The sequence below is a fragment of the Struthio camelus genome, chromosome 1 (assembly GCF_040807025.1).
Source record: "Struthio camelus isolate bStrCam1 chromosome 1, bStrCam1.hap1, whole genome shotgun sequence".
NCBI lineage: Eukaryota > Metazoa > Chordata > Aves > Struthioniformes > Struthionidae > Struthio > Struthio camelus.
The window spans coordinates 189053157-189074990 of NC_090942.1; the positions used below are offsets into that span (position 1 = coordinate 189053157).

General features: G+C 56.9%; 1 protein-coding gene across 1 annotated transcript; it reads left to right on the forward strand.

Moving 5' to 3' along the window:
- The first annotated feature begins 10226 nt into the window (after positions 1-10226).
- On the forward strand, positions 10227-21824 carry LOC138066011 (maestro heat-like repeat-containing protein family member 2B). Its single transcript, XM_068932308.1, has 21 exons — positions 10227-10280; positions 10771-10890; positions 11964-12071; positions 12418-12571; positions 13001-13041; positions 13379-13520; positions 14355-14407; positions 14938-15036; positions 15370-15489; positions 15685-15807; positions 16294-16446; positions 16748-16870; positions 17252-17331; positions 17706-17841; positions 17967-18059; positions 18549-18653; positions 19016-19139; positions 19886-19989; positions 20666-20818; positions 21507-21661; positions 21800-21824. The coding sequence occupies exons 1-21, from the start codon at positions 10227-10229 to the stop codon at positions 21822-21824; spliced, it is 2265 nt and encodes a 754-aa protein (XP_068788409.1).
- Positions 21825-21834: the final 10 nt, after the last annotated feature.

A 21834-nucleotide genomic window follows, 5' to 3' on the forward strand; every position in this document is an offset into this window, starting at 1 on the left:
GCTTTTGGCCAGGCAAGTCCTGCTGTGTGCCCTATAAATCCACCTCCGTAAAAGGGCAGGGACAGAATGGGCTGCTCCAGAGGCTGCCAGCTGAAGTACCCAGAGAAAGGAAAGCAACCCCCTTGCAAACACCTGTAAGGACTGCATGAGAAGCCTTCTCTACTTTGCAGCACTCCCTTCCAGAGTCCTCAGCCTTGCACCTTGCAGGCAACAAACCAAGAAAGCGCAGGCTTTGCCCAAAAGGCAGCGGGCAGAGAAGTCGGTTTCCCCCTGAGCGCGCCTCTGGGATGGGCTGTGCAAGGTGGTGCTCAAAGAACAGGCTTCTCACAACGTTCACTCCACACAGCTGGGTCTAATTTGGATCCCATCCCGGACGCTCGCTCCCTTTGCCTCCGCTGAACTGTCGCGCTGACCGCAACACGGAGATTTCCATGCCAAGTGCCAGAACCAGCCTTGGGACGTCACAGTTCTGGGGCACTCTTTTTGGCTCCGTGCTCTAGTCATGTTGGAAAGAGCAAGGAAACCTGCTCACGTGCCTGCACGGACAGGACAGTTCCCACAGCCTACACTTGCATTGGGACAGCACCAGCAGTCACCAGCTCCTGAATGACAGACAGGAAGCATGCATCACCAGCTGGGAAATGTCTGTAGGCCAGCAAACCCACCTCTGCAACCTGCTGGATTCAGGTGCTGGAATAACAAGGCTAATGACCAAGGATTTTTAAGCCCCGCGTTCAGGTTTTCTTGCGGAAAGAAGGTGCCCAAACACCACAGGCGCCCTATAAAGAAGGGGCGTTTGTGAAGTCATGTCTTTATCATGCCCAGAAGTGACTGTGAAAGTGGTAAATGTGAGCGTAAGGGAAACATTGAAAGGAAAGAGAAGGCCAACGACAAGCTCGAGTTTGAGGGACTCGAGCAATTCCTGAGGGATCCAGGCGATGTCACTGTGAAGCTACCCTGGGTTATGGTTGAAAGGCCATGGCGATCAGGAGGGGTTCCAGAGCACTGGAAGAGAGAAAATGCCACCCCTCTCTTGAAGAAAGGCCAGAAGGATTGTGGCAACTACCGGCCAGTCAGCCTGACCTTGATCGCCGGGAAGGTGACGGAGCAACTAATCCCGGAAACCATTTCCGGACACGTGAATGACAGGAAGGTTTGGCCGACGAATCAGCAGGGATTTCTGGAGGGGAAGGGGAGATGATGCTTAACCAACCTGAGAGCCTTCTGGGAGGAGATGGCTGGCTTGACGGACGAGGGGAGAGCAGTCCGTGCTGTTTATCTTGACTTGAGCAAGGCTTTTGATGCTGCCTCCCATAGCATCCTCACAGACAAGCTAATGAAGTCTGGGCTAGACAAAAGGTCGGTAAGGGGGACTGAAAACTGGATGCACGGTCAGGACCAGGGGGTTGGGATCAGCAGCACAAAGTCCAGTGGGAGGTCAGTCACTAGCGGTGTCCCCCAGGGGTCATTCTGGGGGCCGATACTGTTTAACATGTTCAGTAAGGACCGCCCAAAGGTGGCACAGAGTGCACCCCCAGCAACTTCACGGATGATACAGAACTGGGAGGAGTGGCTAAGACACCAGCTGTTTGTCCTGCCCTTCAGAGAGACCTTGTCAGGCTGGAGAAGTGGGCAGAGCGGAACCTCATGAAGTTCAACAAAGGGAAATGCCAAGTCCTGCACCTGGCGAGGAAGAACCCCCTGCACTAGCACACGCTGGAGGCCAACAAGCTCGTGAGCAGCTTTGCAGAGAAGGACCTGTGGGACCTCGTGCACAGCGAGTTGGACATGGTCAGCAAAGCAGCCTTGGGGCCCACAAGGCCTATGGTATCCTGGGCTGCATTCGGTGGAGCGTTGCCAGCAGGTGCGGGGAGGTGATCCTGCCCCTCTACTCAGCCCTGGGGAGCCCAGAGAACAGCCTTTTCTGAAGGGACTCGTAGAGAGCAAATGCAGGGCGAAGCACTACGCCACCTCAGGGCTCCACAGCTGGCAGTCTGCCCATCAGGCTGCTCCTCTGCGCATGGGGTGCGTGCCTCTGCTCCCTCGGTACGAGAGGGGGCCGTCGCTGCGTCTCTGTGCGAGTGCTCTCTCTGTCTGCACTTAAGGACCTGCTGCCTTCTCTCACCGTTTCTTCCCTCAAAACAACTCTGCTCTGTGCAAACAGCAAAACCCTCTGTGACAGACACTGGTCTCCCATCTCCCGCAGAAGCGGGCTACTCTCGACTAGAGCGCTTGGACATTTGCACTAGTAATTCCTTCTTGGCCGTGGAAACGATTCCTTTCAGGAAGAGAGAGGCCACTCTTTGTCAGTTCCCGCAGCCTTCCTCTTCAAAGTCCTTGGATGAGCACAGCGCACACATCCAGCTGTGCGCTCTTGGCACACATGGAGCCTGGAAGTGCCTTAGGCTAGCGACCATCTCTTTGCTTGTCATTTGCACAGCACAGAGCACAGCCGAGGTCTGCTCTTTCAGCAGGGCTCCCAGATGCTCCAAAAATACCACTAAGAAGGAAAGCCAAAGATTATGATGTTGGGTATCATCTGGCTCTTATGCCATTCCGTCATAATTTATTATTAAAGGAAAGGAAAAGAAAAGAGAAAAGAAAAGGAAGGAAAGGAAAGGAAAAAAGAGAAGAGAAGATTTCTTTATCAGGCCATGGAGATGGAACACTAATGTGATGTCAGTAGAAAGGAGAAACTTGTGGCCTAATCCCGTCAGGTCATGGAGTGCCAAGAAGGCCTTTCTGGTGGCCGAACTCCAGGACTTGTGTGAGCAGTGGAACTAGGCAGTCCAGCTTCCAGGGTCTGTCTTCTGCCTAAAGTCTCTCCTCCCCTCCCAAAGAGGCACTTGCTAGTTTTGCCTTGCAGTTTGCCTCTGACCTCTCTCCTTCAGGAGACAGAGCACCCATGCTTAGGACAGGTTTCACAATCTACTAGGCTGGAGGTCTGCAGCTTGCTTTCTGGGTCTGTGGTGCGCTTGGAGCAGGAGCACAAATGTGCTGGAGGAGGCAGAGAGAATGACCTAGCCAAGCACACACAGGGGCAACAGGACGGCAGGTGTTGCTGCGGAGGTGAGGGCAGGAAACAAAGACAAACAAGAGCCAGTCAGTCCACTTGAGAGCCCTCCATCTCTGGTTGCCGGAAAATGCTACTTGAACAGAAAAGGAGGAGTGAAGAGACTTTCAGGCAAAGGCAATAGCCTCGACCATGGCAGCAGTGAGACCCGCATACGAGGGATTCAGCGAGACGGGGAGATGTGGCTTTCTGGGGAATGAACGTAGCCCCCTCTTGCCTGTTTCCATATTTGGTGCTATGCACCCGAGGCGATGTGACTGCATAAGACACAAGCCCTCCGTGCTCAGGCAACCTTTGTGAGGTTTGCCCGGGACGCCTGTGTGTCACAGTAGCCTTGGCTGCCTTGCCCGGGGGCCTGGGAAGGTGGGTCCTCCAGTGGCTTGTTCCTCCACCTGTGAGGAGGCAGTTGGAGAGAGCATTGCTGTCTGGTCGGAATTACTTCGGAGATGAAGCGATTCCTATTTGGCTGGGGTAAGGGTCACCCCTCAGTTCTTTATGGCAAGCCCGCAGGGCTCCTTCACGCTCGGGACTCTCCTCTGCTCATTTTCTCATTGCCTCATCTTGCTCTGGGCCCTCCCGCTGTGAACTTCTGCCCCGAGGAACTCGGCCACAAAATCCCTCAGCAACATGGGAAGGCAAGCAAGCAGCACGGGGCCACTGGTCTCTTGGTGTCCGTACTGGGGCGAGGGGTTTCTCTGAAGGCTGGGAGCCATTTGACCCTCAGACTGATGCTAGCACCTGAGGGCACGTACTCCTCGGCTTGTTTCCTTCCAGGTTGCTTGCCTACAGCAACTCCCCGGGCGAGACCTGCGGAGCCTGAGGGTGGAGGCGGGGGTACAGAGTGCCTGCCTGCAGCCGTCAACCCCTCGGCTGGCTCTGTGGTCTCTCTGCTGAGCCGACTGCGGCAGAATGAGGTAAGGCTGCGGCAGTTTCCATGGATTCCGCCTGCATTCTAGCGCTTTGCGGCCAGGGGCTGTGCTCTTGCCGAATGGTAAACGTGCTCTCCGGCAAACACCGCACCATAGAAAGCAAGTATTGCCAGCCATTAGGAGATGATGTTACTGCGCCTCATCCTGTCCCACAGAAGGCAAGAGTGCAGTATTGGACAAGGCCAAGCTTCTTGTAATAAGCACTAGCATTTCTTTAGCACTTCTGCCCAGAGACCTCCAGGCATACCTCCGCTTTGGTTCACGATGGCTCTCAGCCATTTGACCCGCATGGCCTCTGCGCGGGTGTGCGTAAGAAAGCGCAGCAGCCGCAGAGGGCGGCAAGAGGAGGGAGGCACTGCTGAGAGCAGGCTGGAGAGCAGCTGTGAACGGAGGGGCTCCGTGCTGAAGGGGGTGTGCCGCTGAGGGGCTGCAGCTGGGGGTGACCCGCAGTGGGGCAGGGGCATCCCGAGGGGTTGCGGCGTGGCTGACCCCCAGTGGGGCAGGCACTGTAAGTAGCTTGAGTTGCCTTCTTCTCTTTGCACAAATTAGTGACCAGAAGTTGGTTAGTTGGCAATAAGTTTAATTAAGTCACTAGTCCCCAAGTCGGGAAGGTTTTGCCCGCGACACCGTACCCATGATGTTGTGAACGCGTCAGTGTTGGGGTTGTGTTAATGGATATCCACAGCCATCTTTGCATTTCCAAATACCTGCCTTTCAAAGGCCTTCTCGCAGCACTCTGCACTCCCATGGTCATTTCTTCTTCCCAGGCTTCCTCCTTTTCTCCAGACCTCTTCTCTGACAACTTCCTCAGCACAGTAGTAGTCCTAAGCCTGCTCCCCTGTCCTCTCAGTGTCCCAACTGCTGCCCGCAGCTCTGACCGTGCTTTGATCCTTGTGGACCTCTCCAAGACACTGACACGTAAATGTTATTCCTGAGCAAATCTGTGCAGGGTACGCAGGTCTCCCGGCACAATGCACACCAGCTACCGCAGGAGCCTTCCTGAGGAGCCCAGGGCAGCCAGTGAGTCAGCCCCTACGGAGGAAGTCTGCAGACGCCATTGTCGCTGGCTCTTTGTTTTGTCTAGAGGAACCACCAGTTCTTTGGCGCAGCAGCTGTGTGGCTGCAGAGGATCCAGCACAAAGGAGGGTCTTCTGAACGCGGGTGCCTACTTACCCTAGCAATAGGGGGATCCTCCGTTTGGCAAAACACTTTCTCGTGAAGCTCGTCACTCAGCTCCCTGAGTAGAACTCCGAGTACTCAGAGCTCTAAGACGTCCTGCGCCTCAAGGAGGAAGAAGTTCAAATGTTCCCTTTTCTGGCTTGTCCCCAGGGTAATAGAGTCGAAACCTACCGGGAACTGGGCAGAGTGCTGCAGGAAGATGGCAACCATTTAGAGCGGGATCTGATAAGGCAATTAACAACGCTGGCCTCAAGGGACATGAGAGTGGGGCAGGTAAGCTTGTTCTCTTTGAAGCTAGTCAGAGACTCCTGCCTAGAGCCCAGCTTTTGGCAAGCTCTAGAAGGGACTCCAAAGAGCTCCCCTTTGCCTTTAGAACCAGTGACGCCTCCCAGATCCTGCTGGGCAGACTCTTCCTCAGCAGAGCTAACTCCTTGAGGGAAAGGGCCGTAGCCAGCCCAGTTCATGAGCAGGCGCAGAACCCGAAACAGCTGCCCTGTGTACAGCGGCACGTTTGCCTGAGTCTTGGGCTGCAGCTGGCAGGAGCAGGCCCATGACTGCTGAAAGAAGCGTGCCTCCCCTCCAGCGAAAGGCTCTGGCCAGGCAGCTGGGAACTCAGCTCCTTCTAAACGACTGGCCACTGGACTACCGTTCTTGTGTCTTCATGCTGCTTGGATGAGGAAGAGCCGTGCCAAAGTGCCAGTCCCTCTCCTGCTGCACCCAGTGTCCCTTTCCGCCTCCTGGGTGCAGAGTGTTTGCTGCTGGTGCCTTCTTGGGGCTTCTCTCTTCCTCTTCTCTTGCTCTCGCAGAGGGAAGGCAGCCAAAGCGTGAGCACAGACGGGCAAGCGGTGCAAACTCCTCCCTTGCCAGACAAGCTTGGCACTGCTCAACTACCTGCCTCCCCCAAGCGGTCAAAGTGGTGACTGCCGAACAGGCTGGCAACAACTGATGACTGATGGCTCTCTCGGCAGCCATGAGACTTGTTGCACTGGTCCCTTGAAACGTGGACGTGCAGAGCTGGAGTCAGGCAGCCGTTGCTGGCTAGTTGCGTGTGCCCTGTCGCCTCAGCCTTTCCCGTGTTGATTGTTGTCCTTCGTGGTTCTTTTGTAGGGTGTAGCGGATGAATTGCAAAGAGCAGCGAGTGACATCCTGGTGTCCCTGGCCCACTCCCACTTCCTGCACATCATGGATGAGCTGCAGAGTCATCTGAGGCCTGGCCAGGAGACCCCTGAGGAATTTGTCTTTATTACCCTCAGCAAACTTGCCACAAGCTATGGTAGCGCAACTTTGGCTTTGGGACTTGACGCTGGGTTGCTGGAGCAGTGGGAGAAGGGATGCAGTTGTGCAATGGGAGGGCTGCCAGCTTGTGGCTGCCACGTCTTTCGCTGCCCCGGGAGCAGCTGGAAGTTGTGACTTTGGCCCCTGGGCTAAGAGCCCTCAGGAGGGGACAGCAGGGAGACCCAACCTCGCGGCCGCCTGCTCTGCTGTGCTTCCAGGCCCACCTTGAAGTGCTTCCCTGCTCCCATGCCATGTGGGAAGGTCAGCCGGCACGCTTGCCCCCTGGCAGGGCACTCTCCCACACATGACGCCTGCCCAGTGACTCTCGGTGGCAGCTCTGGAATCCACCCTGCCATTCTGACGGAGTCCCAAGTGGCCTGGCATCGCATAGCCCTTGCCCATCACAGGTGCAAAGTGCCTGACGCCAAAGTCTCCCAAGAATCTCCCTGACGACAGCTTGCTTGCTTTCTCCCTGCCCTGTCCCTTCTCTGCAGCACTGAGGTGCATCCCTTTTGTGGAAAGGACCTGGGCTGCTATGCACGCCATGCTCAATCAAGCACATCACAGCAGGATCAAGCAGGCTTTCTGTGGAGGTGAGCGCCAGCCTCTAGCGCGGGGCTCCGTCGGGATGCAGAGGGAAGGGGAAGTTGCAGAGCGGTGCTCGACACCCAACTCTCTGCCCTCTTGAGTGAGTCCAGGCCCTTTACAGCACCCAAGAGTCTGCACAGCGTCAACACAGGGTCTCAAGCTCAGGAGACTGCTGTGGCCAGGAAGGGCATGGAGTTCTTGGACTTTTACTACTCAGCCTCCTGCAGCAAATCTTGGAGGAGGCAAAGGGCTAGCGGGGACAAGCAGGAGAAGAGGCAGGAGAGAAACAGATGAGCATTCCACGGAAGGCATTGTCAAGCCTTCCACACCTGCCCCAGAACCCAAAACTGCTCCGGAGCTGAGCGCTGAGCAGCATGGGACTGCAGCTGCAGACAGGCCAGGGTGCTAATGCAAGCTAGTCTCCGTGCTGCATACTTGAGCACGTGCCCTTGCTGCCCTTCTCTTCCGCAGTGCTGGAAACATGGTCGAAAGGTGTAACCCTCTACTTCCGAGCCTGGGCAAAGTGCTCCTTCCCTCGAATCGGGGAAGCCCGGTTGTGTGACAAAACGTACCCGTTGTTCTGCTCCGTGGTCAGAAACTGGCTGGACTGCGAAGAGGAAGAGGTGAGCAGGGCTGCCTTTGCGGCCCCTTAGCAGCCGCGCTAACGCGGGGGTTCATCTGCCTTTCTGGGTAACGATGGTGCGTCAGGAGAAGTGCTTTGGGAGGAAGCAGGTTGCCCAAGCAAGCGCCTAGAGCTGCAAGCCTGCTGCGGCTCAAGAGCATGGGAATGCTGTGGGCTGACAGAGAGCGTGCCTGGATTCCAGCTTGGCAGCCCCCTGACGAGCTAGTGAGGCCAGGCGGGGCCTGGAGAACCCCTGCTGGCAACCCACCAAATGCCAGTGGCCCTCGAGCCAGAAGGGTGGGCGGTACAGAAGAGGGGCAATACTCCCTCTCCTCTTGAGCCAGGCCGTGTCCTCTAGAGGAAGACGGGAAATGGCAGGTGCTGGGAAGAGGGAAGTTTGCATCTGGGGGGTGCTGCACCCTCGAGTAGAGCTTCATTTGGAGCAAACAAACGTCTTCCGCCTTCCCTGCGTTGCAGCTCAAGCAGGCCATCATCAGAGCTGTGGCGGCTATGATGGGCCTCCTCCTTCACAAAGAAGAGTATGAGGAGCAGGTGTGCAGCCGGCTGTCCTGGCTCCTGGGCCAATATGAGGAGGTCCAGGACAGTGCTCACGTGACCAAGGTGAGGCGTCCCGCAAGGCGCTGTGGCTGTGTGAGGCAGGGGGAGCGTGTGCAAACAGCAGGCAGCAGCGGGGGTTGCTGCTGCAGCTGGGCAGCTGTTAGAGAAGAAGCCGAGACAGGCACATACAGATGGCGCGGGAGCTTTGGGGCCTTCTGGTGGCTCAGGAAAGAGGCTAGCCAGCCAGGGAGGCACACTGTCCTGTGTTCATGAGCTGCTCTAGGTGACAAGCCCCCCTCTTCTTTGCACCTTCTCTACTTGTAGAGTCTCAGTCACTTCTTGGAAGTTGTGGTGAAATCCCAGCTCTTGATCCCCAAAGGAATAGTTTTTGTCATCTGCATCGTTGTGCACAGCCAGGTAAGGCGGCGCTGTGAACGTCTTGCGCTTCCCCTTGGGTCGAGCAGGTCTGCCTCAGGCTGACAGGAAAGACTTGCGGGCTGCCAGTGCAGAGGTTCCCTGACCCGGGCCTTTCTCACACCTTGCAGTCAGGTCCGTGCAGCTCCTGGGGCGCTCCATCCCACGCAGGTGCCCGCAGACCTGTCCAGGCCCGATTGTGATTGTAACTGCTTTGCCGGGGCTCCACTCACAGCTCAGTTCACAAAGGAATTTCACGCTCAGGCAGAGCGCAGCAGGAATCGGGAGCCCAGAGGCACAGGTTGAGCCTTTGACTCCTAGCCGGCCCTTGGAGCCTAACGGTGCTTTGCTGCTGCAGAGCCCCTGCCGGGACCTCAAAGGCGGCCTGTTGCCTCTGGGCTGTAGTCTTAGTTCTGCCTGCGGCTCCTGGGCTGTGGGCTCCGGCTCCCCCTGGAGTGTTGGAGGTGGGTAGGCAAGACACTCCGGAAGGGATGCATCTCTGACTCCAGGAGCTGGAAGGGGTCTGTCTGAGCAGAAGCTTGTCTCTCTGGGCTCTCCGTAGAGTGCTAGAGAGCTCCGTAGAGAGTGCTAGAGAGAGGAGGGGGCTGGAGAGCGGAAGAGGGCTCTGTGAGCACAGAGCGCTGTCCTTCTGCGAGAGCGTCTTTGTCTCCCTGTGAGTTCCCCAGGAGACAAGACCTCACAGGAGAGCTTCTCCCCAGTCCCTCGGAAGACTGAGGCTAACATGTACCTTGTTCCTGCAGCTCTCCAATGGGACCAAGGGGCACAGCACTGAGCACAAAACAGAGCTCTCCTACTGCATGCTGCTGCTAGGTAAGGAGCAGCAGGCAGCCTTTGGCTGTGGTTTCTGTGTAGCTCTCCTGCAAGCCTCTGCAACGTGAGAAGAGATTGACTGGTAACCCACAGCATGATTTCTTCCCTCCAGCCCGACGTTTCCCTGACGACACCATGCAGTTTCTCTACTCCCAACTGCAGATTGAGAACGAGGCTTGCAGAGCAACATCCCTGTATCTGCTCAGATCTTTGCTTCGCTGTGACTGTAAGCAACACCAGGAAGAAAGCGTGAGCAACGCTGTGGGTTCCACCGCACACTGAATGTGGCCCGAGCTCCTTCCCGTGGTTCCAGTGGGAAAGGGCACTCCACTGGTGATGCACACACATGCCTAAGTGCTTACAAAGGCTAGGCCCGCACCCACCCCTCCCCGCCAGGTGAACCGTATTGTATCGAAGCCAGCTGAAGAATGTGTCTGGGTAGTTAGAAAGCACGCTGCCCCAGGGATGCCGTTTTCAGCTCAGTAGCAATCCGAGCACAAACAGCAGCCAATTCCAGTGCAGATCGCCTTTCTCTGACTCCCTGGGTTAGGCAATCCCTGTCAAGTAGCTGCGTCTGTAGCAGGGGAGTTGCTTGCGGCTTCTGCTGCTTCCACTGAAGGCAGAGACTTTTGCCCTGTGCTTTCTGTCTGTCCAGTTGTGTATGAGAAAACGGGGACGCTTGGGCCATGTTGTTTTTGAGAGGGGGCTCTGCCGCAATGTACCTGTATTTCTTTCAGCCCTGACGATAAGAAAGGAAATGTGCCTGGTGGTGAAGGCGGTGGAATCTGTGTGTGGAGACCACCGGAGGAAGGTGAGGCGGTTGGGCAAGGGATGGGACCGTGCTGAGTGGCGAAGAAAGCGTTTCCCTCTGCGCCGACTCTGGCAAGGAAATACCAGGAGGCGGCTCTTTGGGACCTAGCCTAGGCCTATGCTTCCTGCTTTGTCTTGTTAGCAGGAGAGCTACTGCGAGGAGGGGGCCTTACAGACTGCCTTGGCAGGTGGCTGGCACTGCCAAGCGAGCGGCAGGTGGCGGCTGAGCAGCTGTAGGGGGAGCTTTGCAAATAGGCAGGGGAGCGATTGCCAAGGGGAAAGGGCATGCCACTTCAGCTGCTGTTGGCTCAAGATGTGGCCTGGCTGGGAAGCGCAGCAGTGAAACCAGAAGCTAAGACTTCTTCTGTCTCCTTGTCATCTCTCCAAGGTCTTAGGGGCTTCCTGCATATGTCAATGCCAGGGCAGCTTTCCTTGAGCTTTTGAAGAGAGGGACTAATCGCTGCCCTGCTTTGCGCTCTCCTCCCTGGCAGGTGAAAGCTGCCGTCCTCTCCTTCATCAAGGAACTGTTCCGCTCTGGCGTCGACGACTGTTCAGCATGGGGTCTGGTGGCCTATATTTTCCAGGAGTTCAGTCGGGCCACCAGCAGACTGGTAAGAGGGGAACAACTTGGCATTGTGCACTTTGTTCGGTGCCCTGGGTATGTTGACCGCTGCGGCGGACTTCACAGAGGATGCGCAGGCCCTCAAGCAGCAGGGCTTGAGTCGCGGGGCTCATGAACTTCCTGGCACCCAAACGGACATGCGCTGTGGGTGTATACGCTGCTGTCAGTGGAATGGCTGTGGCTCTGCCCCACCATGTCACGCCTTGGGAGCCACCAACTGGAGAGTTACCCTCAAGAGAGCAGTGGTGCTGCCAGGACCTTTCAGCCAAGCTGCTTTGCAAAAGCCACTCGGGACAGGCGGATCCTCAGGAGGATACCAAGGCTGAAAGGAACTGCTGAGATGCTGATGGATGGTCAGCAAAAGGCAGAAAGCATGGGCTAAGCAGGAGAAGCTGGAAAAGCTCCCTGATTGTCTCCTTGTCTCCCATCCCTTCCAAACCTGCCCTGTCCTCCGTGAAGAAGGCTGGGGCTCTGGGTCCTTTCCGGAAGCAAAGGGGCCATTGGCAAATCTCTGTCTTGAGTGTTGCCAGCCAGGCCCTCAGGGCGTGGTGAGTCCTCCTAGACGGTTCCCTAGGAGAGGGACTTGCTGAAGATCTTCACTCTGGTGGGGCCTTTCCTCTCCAGCAGGGATTCTGCCAGCATTCACCAGGAGCCTCCTGCAGGCTCTGTTTGTACAGAGAAAGGCGTAAAGGACACCCACCTCCCCCTCTTCATCTCCCCGGCAGCCAGTCACGCTCTCCTTCCAGGGCAGGAACCGAGCATAACCCCTCTCGAGAGCGCAGCTCCTGGCTTTTCCCTTGGTGTCACTGAAAGAGAGCGTGGGCCACGGAGCACCTGGCGTGCTTAATGCACAGCGTGCAGGCAGTGACTCTCTCTGCTTCCATTCGGCGTCGTTTTTCCTGCAGTCTGGCCTCTGCCCCCCCCCCCCCCCCCCACTCTAGGACTTGCTCTTCTCGTCGTGCCCCAGGTGACCCGTGCTCCCAAACCAAAAGCCAAGTCCCGCTAGCCTCCTCTTGAAGAAAGAGTCACTGATGGGAGTGTTTTCAAACTTCTGCCTTGCAGGAGACAGGAAACCTCTCTGAGATAGAAGTGCTGGAAGAAACCGCGCTTCAAACCCTGTGCTTACAAGTCCTCGACTCTCTGGACGTCTCAGTGAGCGGCATGGCGAGAGTAAGTCATCGCACCACCTGGTGCTACTTCTTGCCTCGAGGACGTTTCTTCCTAGCCCTCCCCGTCTCCGCTCACAAGCTCTTCAGAGCATGAGGCTGCCAGAGTGGCATGTCACAGGAGAGGGGAAACCAAGCCTTGCGAGTTACAGCCCAAGAGACGGGCTCAAGTAGGGATTAGGGCAGCGGACGAGAATGAGAAGAGGTAGAAGAGAAAGGGCAGGCGAAACATCACGCAATGTATTGGAGAAGGCTAACGGTGGAGGGGCTGGGTGGTAGCCGCAGGAGACGACTGCTAGCAAAACAGCTGGACGGAACGACATGCTGAACTGCCGTCTTCTTCTCTGCAGCTCCTATGGCCAAGGCTCCTCCAGTATGTAGTGCCAGCTCAGTACACTGGCACTCTGATCCCACTCTCCCGATGCCTCCGGGCGCTCCTGGAGAGGCAGGAGAGAGCAGAGGAGCAGAAGGAAGAACCCAACTACCTGGGCTACCAAGAACACGGTACAAAGCAGAAACCCTTCCAATGCAGTCTGTCCTGCTCTGTCAGGTGGACAGGTTGAGCCTGCGCGTCTCTCTGTGCCCTGGCACACCCAAGCGGGAGGCGGGAGGCGAGGAAGAGTGAAGAGCGCAGCCTTGCCCTTTTGCTAGGGGGCAGGGAGCCCTGCCCTGTATTTCCTCTGTGCCCCGGAGGAAACGCCTTGCTCTTCATTCCTCAGCGTTCTCCCTGTAAAACGGAGGACTCCTTCCTGGCGCTGCTGGGGACTTACCTTCCTTTCAGTCCGTTAATCACGGGGATACCCTGAGATGGGAAGAGCTGAGGGAAGGCAAATTATCAGCACATGATCAGCCCCCCCTTGCCCGGGGTGGACGGGTGAAGGTCATGTGTGGGACTTGGCCCGCTGAAACAGAGCATTTTGCTTTACTTTCCAGCCACAATGCCAACTCCCCAGGCTCTGCTGCTACGCCTCCTGGTGAGTAGTTGGGGACCCCGTGGAGCAGAGTTTTTCTGAGCCAGGGCAGGGGCAGAGCTCAGGATGGAGACTGCTTTCAAGGCAGGTGCCCGCAGCCCCCACGGAGGAACAAGCCTGCCGGAGGGCGTCTTGCCCTCCAGGGAGCACCTGGGGAGTCCCAGCGTGAATCTCTCGAGTAGCAAGGATGCTGCCTTCCTCAGGGGGGCAGTGCAAAAAGAGAAGCAACTCTGCTGTGTGCTGCCTGCCACAGCACGAGCGGAGCCCGCCTTCTTTCTCAGACAAACTGCTGTTCCTCTGGCAGGCTGGAGCTCTAATTCCCTCTGCTTCCCTCGTCTAGTTGCTTGCGTGCTCTCCTTATGGAGGAGGTGGCCGTGGAGTTGCTGCCCTGCAGCTGCTGCAGGCCCTTCGCAGGCAGATTCACAGAGCGGTGGGCATTCCCTGGATGGTGCAGATCCCTTCCCTGCTGCAGTACCTGGAAGGTAAAGTGTCCGCTGGGAAGGGATGGCTGTGAAGAAGCCAGGAGGGGAAGGGAAAGGCAGCTCCCCAGGGTGACTGAGGAGAACAGAGACCTTGAGTGTCTTCAAGCCTTCTTGTTTGGCCTGCCTTCCAGTGCCAGGGAGCTGGAACTGGCAGCTGAGGGAAGGAGTGCCCCTGAGATCGGCTGACCCCTGGCTGGGCTTTAGCCTCGCTGGTTGCGTCCCAAAGGCAGGCTCTGGCAGCATCCGCCCATCCTTGCTTGGCTAGTGTTTGGGAGGGATCACGTTCCCCCGCCTGGAGCTTTTGTGACACTGCCCTCTCTTGGCAAGTTCACAGTCTCCAGTGGAGTCCACCTTGGCGGCAGCAGCAGCAGCAGCAGTTCTTTCAGACCATAAACGCAGGCTGGTTTGGGAAGGCCCCTTCCAAAACTCCTCTCGCAGTAGCTTGATAGCACGGCCTAAAAGGCCGTCATTTTACAGATACCATTGGGTCGTTCTGCAGAAAGTGTGCCTTGCGTGTAGTGCATGCAGTCGTGCTGTGTTCTGAACTGTTGTGGCAGCTGCTGTGAAGCAGCGGGCACGGCAAGTGGTCAGTATTGTCTAGGTTTGATGCAGTGGCCTTGGAAGAAAAGGCAGAAAAGGCAGGGACATGCCCTACGCCTTTGGGTTCACACAGAAGGGGCATAGGGTGTCTTCTAGCTCTGACATAGTAGGGACGCCCTGGTAGCTGGGAGCCTGGGCCTCTGGGGAGTTTTGCTTGCAAAGGCGACACTGGGACTCTTCTCTTGGGCTCACTCAAATCCAGTTGACCTGCTGCTGCGTCCTCTTGCTTTGCAGGCAAAGATGAGAGCTCCCTGGACTATGCAGAATGGGAGTGCCTTCTGCTGAAGGTACAGCGTTATTCTGTGACCTCTTAAGGAAAGAGGAAATATCTTGTTGACTTTCTGGCCTACCTGAGTGGGGCCCGGAGATTGACACGAGATAAGCAGAAAGGGGGGGCATCTGGAGGGTGTCAGGCAAGGAGGGAAATCACCCCCTCCTCCCGCCCCCCCCCCCCCCCCCCGCAAGTCTTCTGAGTTTTCCCTCAAGTTCCAAGCTGATCTTTGGTTCTCAGAGATCAGGAAGAGAGATGAGGGGGAGGCGTAGCTGTGAGGTTTCGGGCATGCCTGTGCTCTCCCCGGACTTGGGCCTGTTGTCCTGACAGGGCCACTGCCTCTTTGCCTATAGTTTCCTGAGAGCCAGGGGAATCTTGGGGGCCGTGTTGCAAGAGGAGCACGGGGCACAATAAAGGGGGTGGGCAGGGAAGATGGATTATCCGCAGTGCTAGCTGTCCCCAGAGAACTTCTTGTCAGCTTGGAATGTGCAAAAGGCCTTGACAACACCTGAGGCACATTTGCTTCCCTTTTGGTTTTCTCCATAGCTCCTGAGAACCTCTCTGGAGTCAATAGGGAACGAGGCCTGGATCAGCCTTGAGTTAACTCAGCAGCTGGCCAAGTATCCCCGTCTTTCCAAGGAGAAGGTTGGTTCTCTGCTAGGCCTTTGTCTCTACTTCTCGGCTCTGCGAGGTGTGGTGGCAGAGCCACAGGCTGCTCCTCTCACTGGCCTATGACCGAAGACGTGCTCTTTTCAGTACAGTCTCTTGTCACCGCTTCCGACTCTCTGCCCTCCAGAACAGCTTTATTATTATTTCTTGGAGGTTCTCCAAATAGAGCTGGGGTCACTGGAGTGGGCTACAGAACGGGCTGTTTCTGTAACGTGGATGCTTGACTGTCTCTGGGCCCTTGAGGTGGAGTGGTACCCGAGTGCCCCGCTTCTCCAGCAATGACAGGGCTGCTGGCCTCTTCTCTTGCAGAGCTTCCTGTATAAGGCTGTGGGAACAGCACTGGCAGCCTCTCAGAATGTCAGCTATGTGCGAGAGCAGATGCAGAGCTATTTGGAAGGGATCAATTGGTCGGAACCTTCTGAGAGAGAGGTGGGCGTTCTCTTCCTCTCGCGGCTTTCTGCAGTCTTGCCCGGGGAGCTTGGGCCTCCTTGCCGGACTTGGCAGCCTGGTGGGCCTTGACTTGGGGCTTGCCTCAGGCAATCATCTCCTCTGCTTGGCCACTGCAGCTGGCAAGGGATGAACGGGTGGGATGGCAACTGACGCGCGCTTTTCCCTGTGTTGCAGGGACCGCTCTCTGTGCTAGCGTGTTGTGCTGAGAGCCACCTGGATCTTGCCTTGAGAGCAGTGCAAGAGTTTGATGTGGCTGGGCAGAAAAGGACATTTTCTAGGGCGCTCACCTTCCGGGAGGTAAGGGCAGTCGGTTTTCCAGCTTGTCTTGGCTCTGTTTGCTGGGCTAAGACCTGCCGGAAGCCTGCACCCTGGAGTTCTGGTGCTTCAGGCACCTTGAGGAAGGAGCGCGTGAACCGAGCCCTGGCTGCAAGCTCCCCAGCGGTGGCAGCAACAGCCAGTGGCTGCTGCCACGTGGCTGGCAAATGGGAATGAGGACGGGTCAATGGGCAGCGCTCAGACTCGCGGCGATGTCAATGAAGGAGGTTGTGCACTGGAGCCCTCCTCTGCCAAAGAGCTCCAGCTGGCGTGAGGGAGACCAGCTCTCTTCCCCAGAGAGTTCAGGCAGGCTTTGAGGAATTCCCGTGGGAAACGCTGGGGGAAGTGTGGGTGGCCGTGACAAGCTCATCCTGGTTTGGAGGCAGTTTCTCAACGAGAAGCAAATGGGAAGGCTGAGGTAAAACAAGGAGCTTGGACTGCTTCCTCATGGCCGTTCCAATTGTCCAGGAGCAGCAAAAGGAGAAAAGAGGCAAGGCGTGTGCTGCTGTCATGCTGGCTTTCAGCCGGATAGCTCTGCATGCTCCCAAAAGGCTGCTTTGTTCCCGAGTCGAGACGGTCATCGTGGAGAACATCCTGTGCCAGTACCGAAGCAGCTCTCAGGTAGCAGCTCACAGTGCTCATTGTAAGGGAGCTCCGTCTTTTGGGGAGGAAGGTGGGGAGAGCGCCTTCCTGCTTTCCGGGAGGCCGCTTGCTCCCAGGACCCGAGGGGAGAGCTCCTCCCTCTGAAATGGAACCCGAACTAAGGTCCTGTAGGCTTCTGGAGGATGCCGCTTCTTCCCTGTGCAGCATTTTTGGGACAGCTTTGGCCCCGGGTTAATCCTCCTTTGGCCTTCACGTTAATCTTTGGTCCTTTGAGCAGCTCCTCATCTTTGTTGCCTTCTTTTTCTCTCCTCGTCCTCAGGACTCAGAGCTCAAGCTGGCCCTCATCCAGAGCGTCACAGAGGTCAGCTCGGCCATTCAAGGGGTCAGCAACGAGGAGAACTTTCATTTCTCTTCCAAAAGGGTGCTGCTGGAGCTTCTGCTGGTGAGTGACACGGCGCGAGGGAGACTGTCCCGCCAAAGAGCTGCTGTTTGCGCAACGAGATGGCTTTCCTCAGAGAGGCACTATTCTCTGTTGGCTGTGAAAGAGCATGGGCAAAGTTGGGCGCTTCCTAAGCCTAGTGCCCAGCGTGCTGGGACCCTTCTGTGCTGCCACCTTGTGGGCAGTCCCCGGCAAGAGCAATGGCCCTGTTCTCTCTGGAGCTGCAAAGTGGTCCTTTAGGAGAGAGTTGGGGGAGCTGTCTGCGTGAAGCTCTGTCTGTGCTTGTCGCAAGTGTGGAAGAAGAGGCTGTTTGTCTTGCAGAGGGAGGGCCCTCTTCTTTCCTACCCGCTGACCGCTATGTCCTTGTCTCTCTGTGAACTGCAGGACTTGGTGAAGCAGGAGCCCGTGGGTTCTGTGCCTTCTCCTGTTTGTTGCAAGGCGATTCTTGCGCTTGAGCATTTGAGGTAGGGCCCTTCCTCCTGTGTGTTGGGTGTTCCTCTGCGTGCTGCAGGGGAGGGGCCTGAAGTTTCTTGGTTGACCTGAGTGTGGGGTCAGGAGCTGCCACAGGAGCGAGTGGTTCAGATGTGGCAGGCAGGCAGGCTGGCTGGCTGAGGGAAGGGAGCTCCCAGCTCTCCGCTCCCTGGGAGGCTGATGTTTTCCTGCCGCCTGCGAGTGAGGCAAGAATGCATGGGAGCTGGTGGAAGCGCTCCCTCTCAAGGGGCCGCAGCGTCGGGCTTTGGGGCTGCAGCTTCAGCGGAACGCTAGCTGCCTTTGGCCCCCCTCTGGCAAGCAGTGGAAGGTCTCCTTTCTGAATTGTCTTCCTTTTGGCTTCTGCCAGCAAGATCAAGCCATCTCTGACCCAGGAGGAAAACTGTCATCTCCTTCACGCGTGCTTCCAAAGCCTATTTCCCCTGCCTCCTCTTGAGCGGACCAGAGAGGAAGGGGAGGCAGCAAAGGATACTCAGCACGGAGAGGTACCTGTCAGTCCCCGTCTGCTGCCCTGAGTCTTCAGCGCTGCCCTGAATTCGGACAGCCTCTCCGGCTGAGTTTGGAGGCCCCGCTGGGATTTCACCTGTCACTCCTTCCCTCCTGCTTTCAGTCTCTCTACAGACAATCCCTGGGAGCTCTCGGTCAGCTCGTGGCAAGTCTTGAGGAAGGCCTCACCTCATCCTGGCTCAAGGAAACCTTCCACGTGAGTAGTAAAGAGCCGAAAGGGAAACTCTGCTCTCTGGCCAGGAGGCGGGCCACGGATGGAGGGCCTCCTGCTTGAGGGGGTCATGAGAGGAAGGGAGATTTCTGAGAACAGGGTGCAACCCATGCAAGTCCTCCTGGGAGGTAAAGCAAGCTAGGTCCCACGGTGGCTGTAGGAGTCGTGCTGCTTGTTGTCAGGGCGCTTTGCAATGGCAGCTGCTGCCTGATGGGAGCAAGATGGCCCTGGCGGACAGATGCAAGGGCACTCCCAATCTTTGCTGATGAGTGAATGCTGGCTGCAAGCGGATGCAATAATAGAGCAAGTCTTCAGCGGCTGGACGCCTCACACTGGGGATGAATTCCCACGGAGGCCAACGTATCCTTCGGGTGGTTCCTTGGGGAAGCTGCCAGAAACGGCGGGAGATTGCAAAGGCCTCTGTGCGTGTGTTTGAAAGATACCTAGTCTGATGTAGCTGTGGTCTTCCAACAGCTCCTGGAGGCCTGGCTCCATTCGGAGAAAGAATGGGAGAGAGAGAGGGCCCTGCAGGTCTGCACTCAGCTCACAAAGGCTTATGCTGAGAGATCTGTGGACGCTGTGAGTATTGCCTCCTCTTCCCAGAACCCTCTGGAAGCTTCTGTGGGTGCGGCCGGAGTCTCTAGGGGAGACTTGGCAAGTCTCGAGGGCAGACTTGGCAAGGCAGGTCTTCTCTGCAGTTCTGCCCTAGCCTCAGCGCCCATCTGCCACAAACACGGCATTCCTCCTCACCCCCTCCCGCTTCCCCGGCACGGAGATCTGCTCGAGGCTGCGCTCGGGGTTGGTAATCTCCCAGGAGGATGGAGCTGAGCTTCTAGTGCTCCGGATGCCCAGCTCGGGGCCAGCAGTCAGCGCCAGAAGCAGAAGGTTGAAGGGCCGCTCCTGCAGCCTGGGCACTTTTGTCTTCCTTTGATTTCTACTAGGGAGAAAGCACTTGTGCGCAGCTTGGCTCCCTGATTGCAGTGCTGGGGCCTCTCAGCTGTGACTCCCTGGTCACATCCCGCCAGTGGGCAGTCGACTGCGTCAGCTGCCTTCTCTCTACACAAGGTGAGAAGAACAGTCATTCCCTGCCCTGTTCCTTCGGGCTGCTCTTCTCGCTCTTCCCTGCCTAGCAGCGGAGGCGACGTGCAGGGACGGTGCTCCATGGCCACAAGAGAGGACTAGCAGCAGACAGCAGACTGCCCTAGTTTCTTGCATGCAGACCTTGGTCGTTTTTCTCCTCTTGGCTGTCCGACAAGGGAGGCCTGGGGAAGCTCTTTGGGGAACACCGCGCCAGGGGCCTTCCCAGTTCCTGTGGGCAACGAGGGCCCTTCCACACTTGGGTCTACGGAAGGAAATAAGGAACAGAAGCAGCACTTTCTGGCTCTACAAGCAGCGATCCCAGCTGAGCAATTGCTTAGAAGGGAGCTAGGCTCCTGGGCTTCTCTGGTGAGCTTTGGTCAGCATCACCTGCCCACACTGCGCAAGCTGTGGAGAATTTCCTGCCTCTCAGAGACCAGAGTGCCCTGTGCTAGAAGATGGGCTGGAGATGCTGGGAACAGCAAGGCCTCTAGCTGAGGACAGCAGGCACACTCGGGAAAGTGCTGTCGGAAAGGCAGGGTGTTTGTCCTCACTGGCACACACCCGAATCCCATGGCCCCGCTCGTGAAGTGCTGCTGCCAGAGTTCAGAAGGGCCCTGCACGTCACCCGCGGACTTCGCTGCCGCCAGTTGGGTGTTCCTTGATCAATGTCTCTCGACTGGAGGCTCAGTTCCAGAACATGCGCCTATCCTTTCCCCCTGTGTTTCTTTCAGGCGAGGCCATGCACATGAAGAAAGAGGAGGTGAAGCACTTCCGTGAGGAGCTAAGTGCCACGGATGTGGATTCTCTGCTGAAGACTTCTTCCCAAATCGCCAAGGTTACTGACTCCAAAGACAGGGCTGCGGCTACCTGCTGACTAAGCTCCACTCCACTCCAGTCTCCTCTGGACTTCCAAGCTCTCTCTCCAGTTTCAGGGTGGCCTCTGGCAGCGGGGCCTCTCTTGTTCTGAAGCGTAGCAGTCTCTGGTTTTGCCACTGGGGAAGGCTTTCTGTCGCTCTCTGTGTGCCTCTGTGTGTGCATGCACGGGTGTGGGCGTGTTTCGTTGTCATCCGTCCCCACTCAAACGCTGTGGACAAAGGGAGTCAAAGTGAAGCAGGTGAAGCAGGGAAGCTCCTCAGCCTGAGGGATTTCTCTTTATTTTAACATGTTTTTGCTTGCAAGTCTTGTTAGGCAAGCCCGATGTCTCACATGATGTACCCTGGAGGGAAATCAGCATGCTCAACGTCTTCATGAACTCTTCCATACAGCTTCTGCCTTCCGTGTTCTGTTGGAGCTCTTTGCAAGAACATACGTTGTGCATGCAAGCAAACAACCTAACGCAAGAGCCTTCCAAATCTATGGGCTGCCTAACTCCAAAGAAGCAGCTGCTTGCAGCCTTCCCAGTTAGCTAGCAGCCTACCTGAGGAGCTGCTCAAGTTCTCTTGCCCTTGCTTTGCAAGAGCGCAAGCAGACTTCTGAGGGTGTTTCTCCGCGTTCTGCTTTCTCTCCTGCAGGTTGTATGCCAAGCCTTTCCCTCGGAGCAGGTGAGAGACTTTCTGAAGGCTGTCCTGGGCAGCATGCTGTCCTTCAGCCCCACTTGTGCCAGGGCAGCAGGACACTGGATGCTCATCTTTCTGGAGCAACGTGGAAGAGAAATACTCCCGGAGGTAAAACACCCTCTGCTCATCTTTGCCCTTTGGACTCGGGCAGTGGGCTGCTGCGCTGCACCTTGCGGAGCTGGTGTGGGCTGCAGAAAGGCAGCGTGCGCGCAGAGCCGAGAACGTCTTGCTGAAGTTGCCTAGCTGAAGTCCTGGCAACCTAACCCACGAGCTACTCTCAGTCTGATTCCAGCGATCCAAACGCTTCTAGTGCAAGATCTCCAGCTGTTCCTGATACAGTCTCACGATGGAGAAAACCTGAAGGACACCCATTTCTTGTACCTCCTCCCCCTTCTCTGGTGTTCTGCTCTGCTCTCCGCTGCCCCTCTGCGACCCTCTTGCAGAGGGTCGCTGGTGTCTCAGGGTCACCTGTGGGGAGGAGAGGGTGCAGATGATGGGGGGGGGGGTCCCCCTCTTCAGCCCTGGCTCTGCTTGGGTTTTGGGATACGATGGCTAACGCAGTCTGCTTCCTTGGTCTTTCTTCACTGGTCCGCAGTTCCAGGGCCTCTCTGAGTTTGCCCTTTGTGTCTCTGGTTCTCTGTGCTCTGCCGGACCCTGTTTGTGTGTTACCCACAAGGCTGCCTGCCCACAAGGTTGCCTTACTTTCCTGAGAAGGTGTTGCCCAGTGGTGATGCGTGTGTCTAGTTGTGGGGGCTCAGCTCTCGTCCTGCCCCTGTTCTTGCCTTGTTCCATCCAGGTGCTAGAAGTCCTGTCAGTCATTTACGACCATCTGCCAGCTTGCCAGCAGGACTACCTCAAAGAGTTTCTCTTGCATGCCGTCTCTGTCCTGGCCTGCTATCACCCAGAGGCAGTGACCAACAGCCTCCTGCAGAGACGCCTGCCAATGGACAGGTGGGTGCCGCTCCCCTCTCCTTCCACTGCAGGAACCCAGAGATGCCACAGCCTGGCTGCGCTAGAGGAGATTCCGTTAAGAAGCAGGCTGCTTTTCTCCCTGAAAAGCGAGGCTGTTGCCAGATCCCGCGCTTGCAGATTTGCTAAGAGCCTTGGCTGCTAAAGCTCCACGC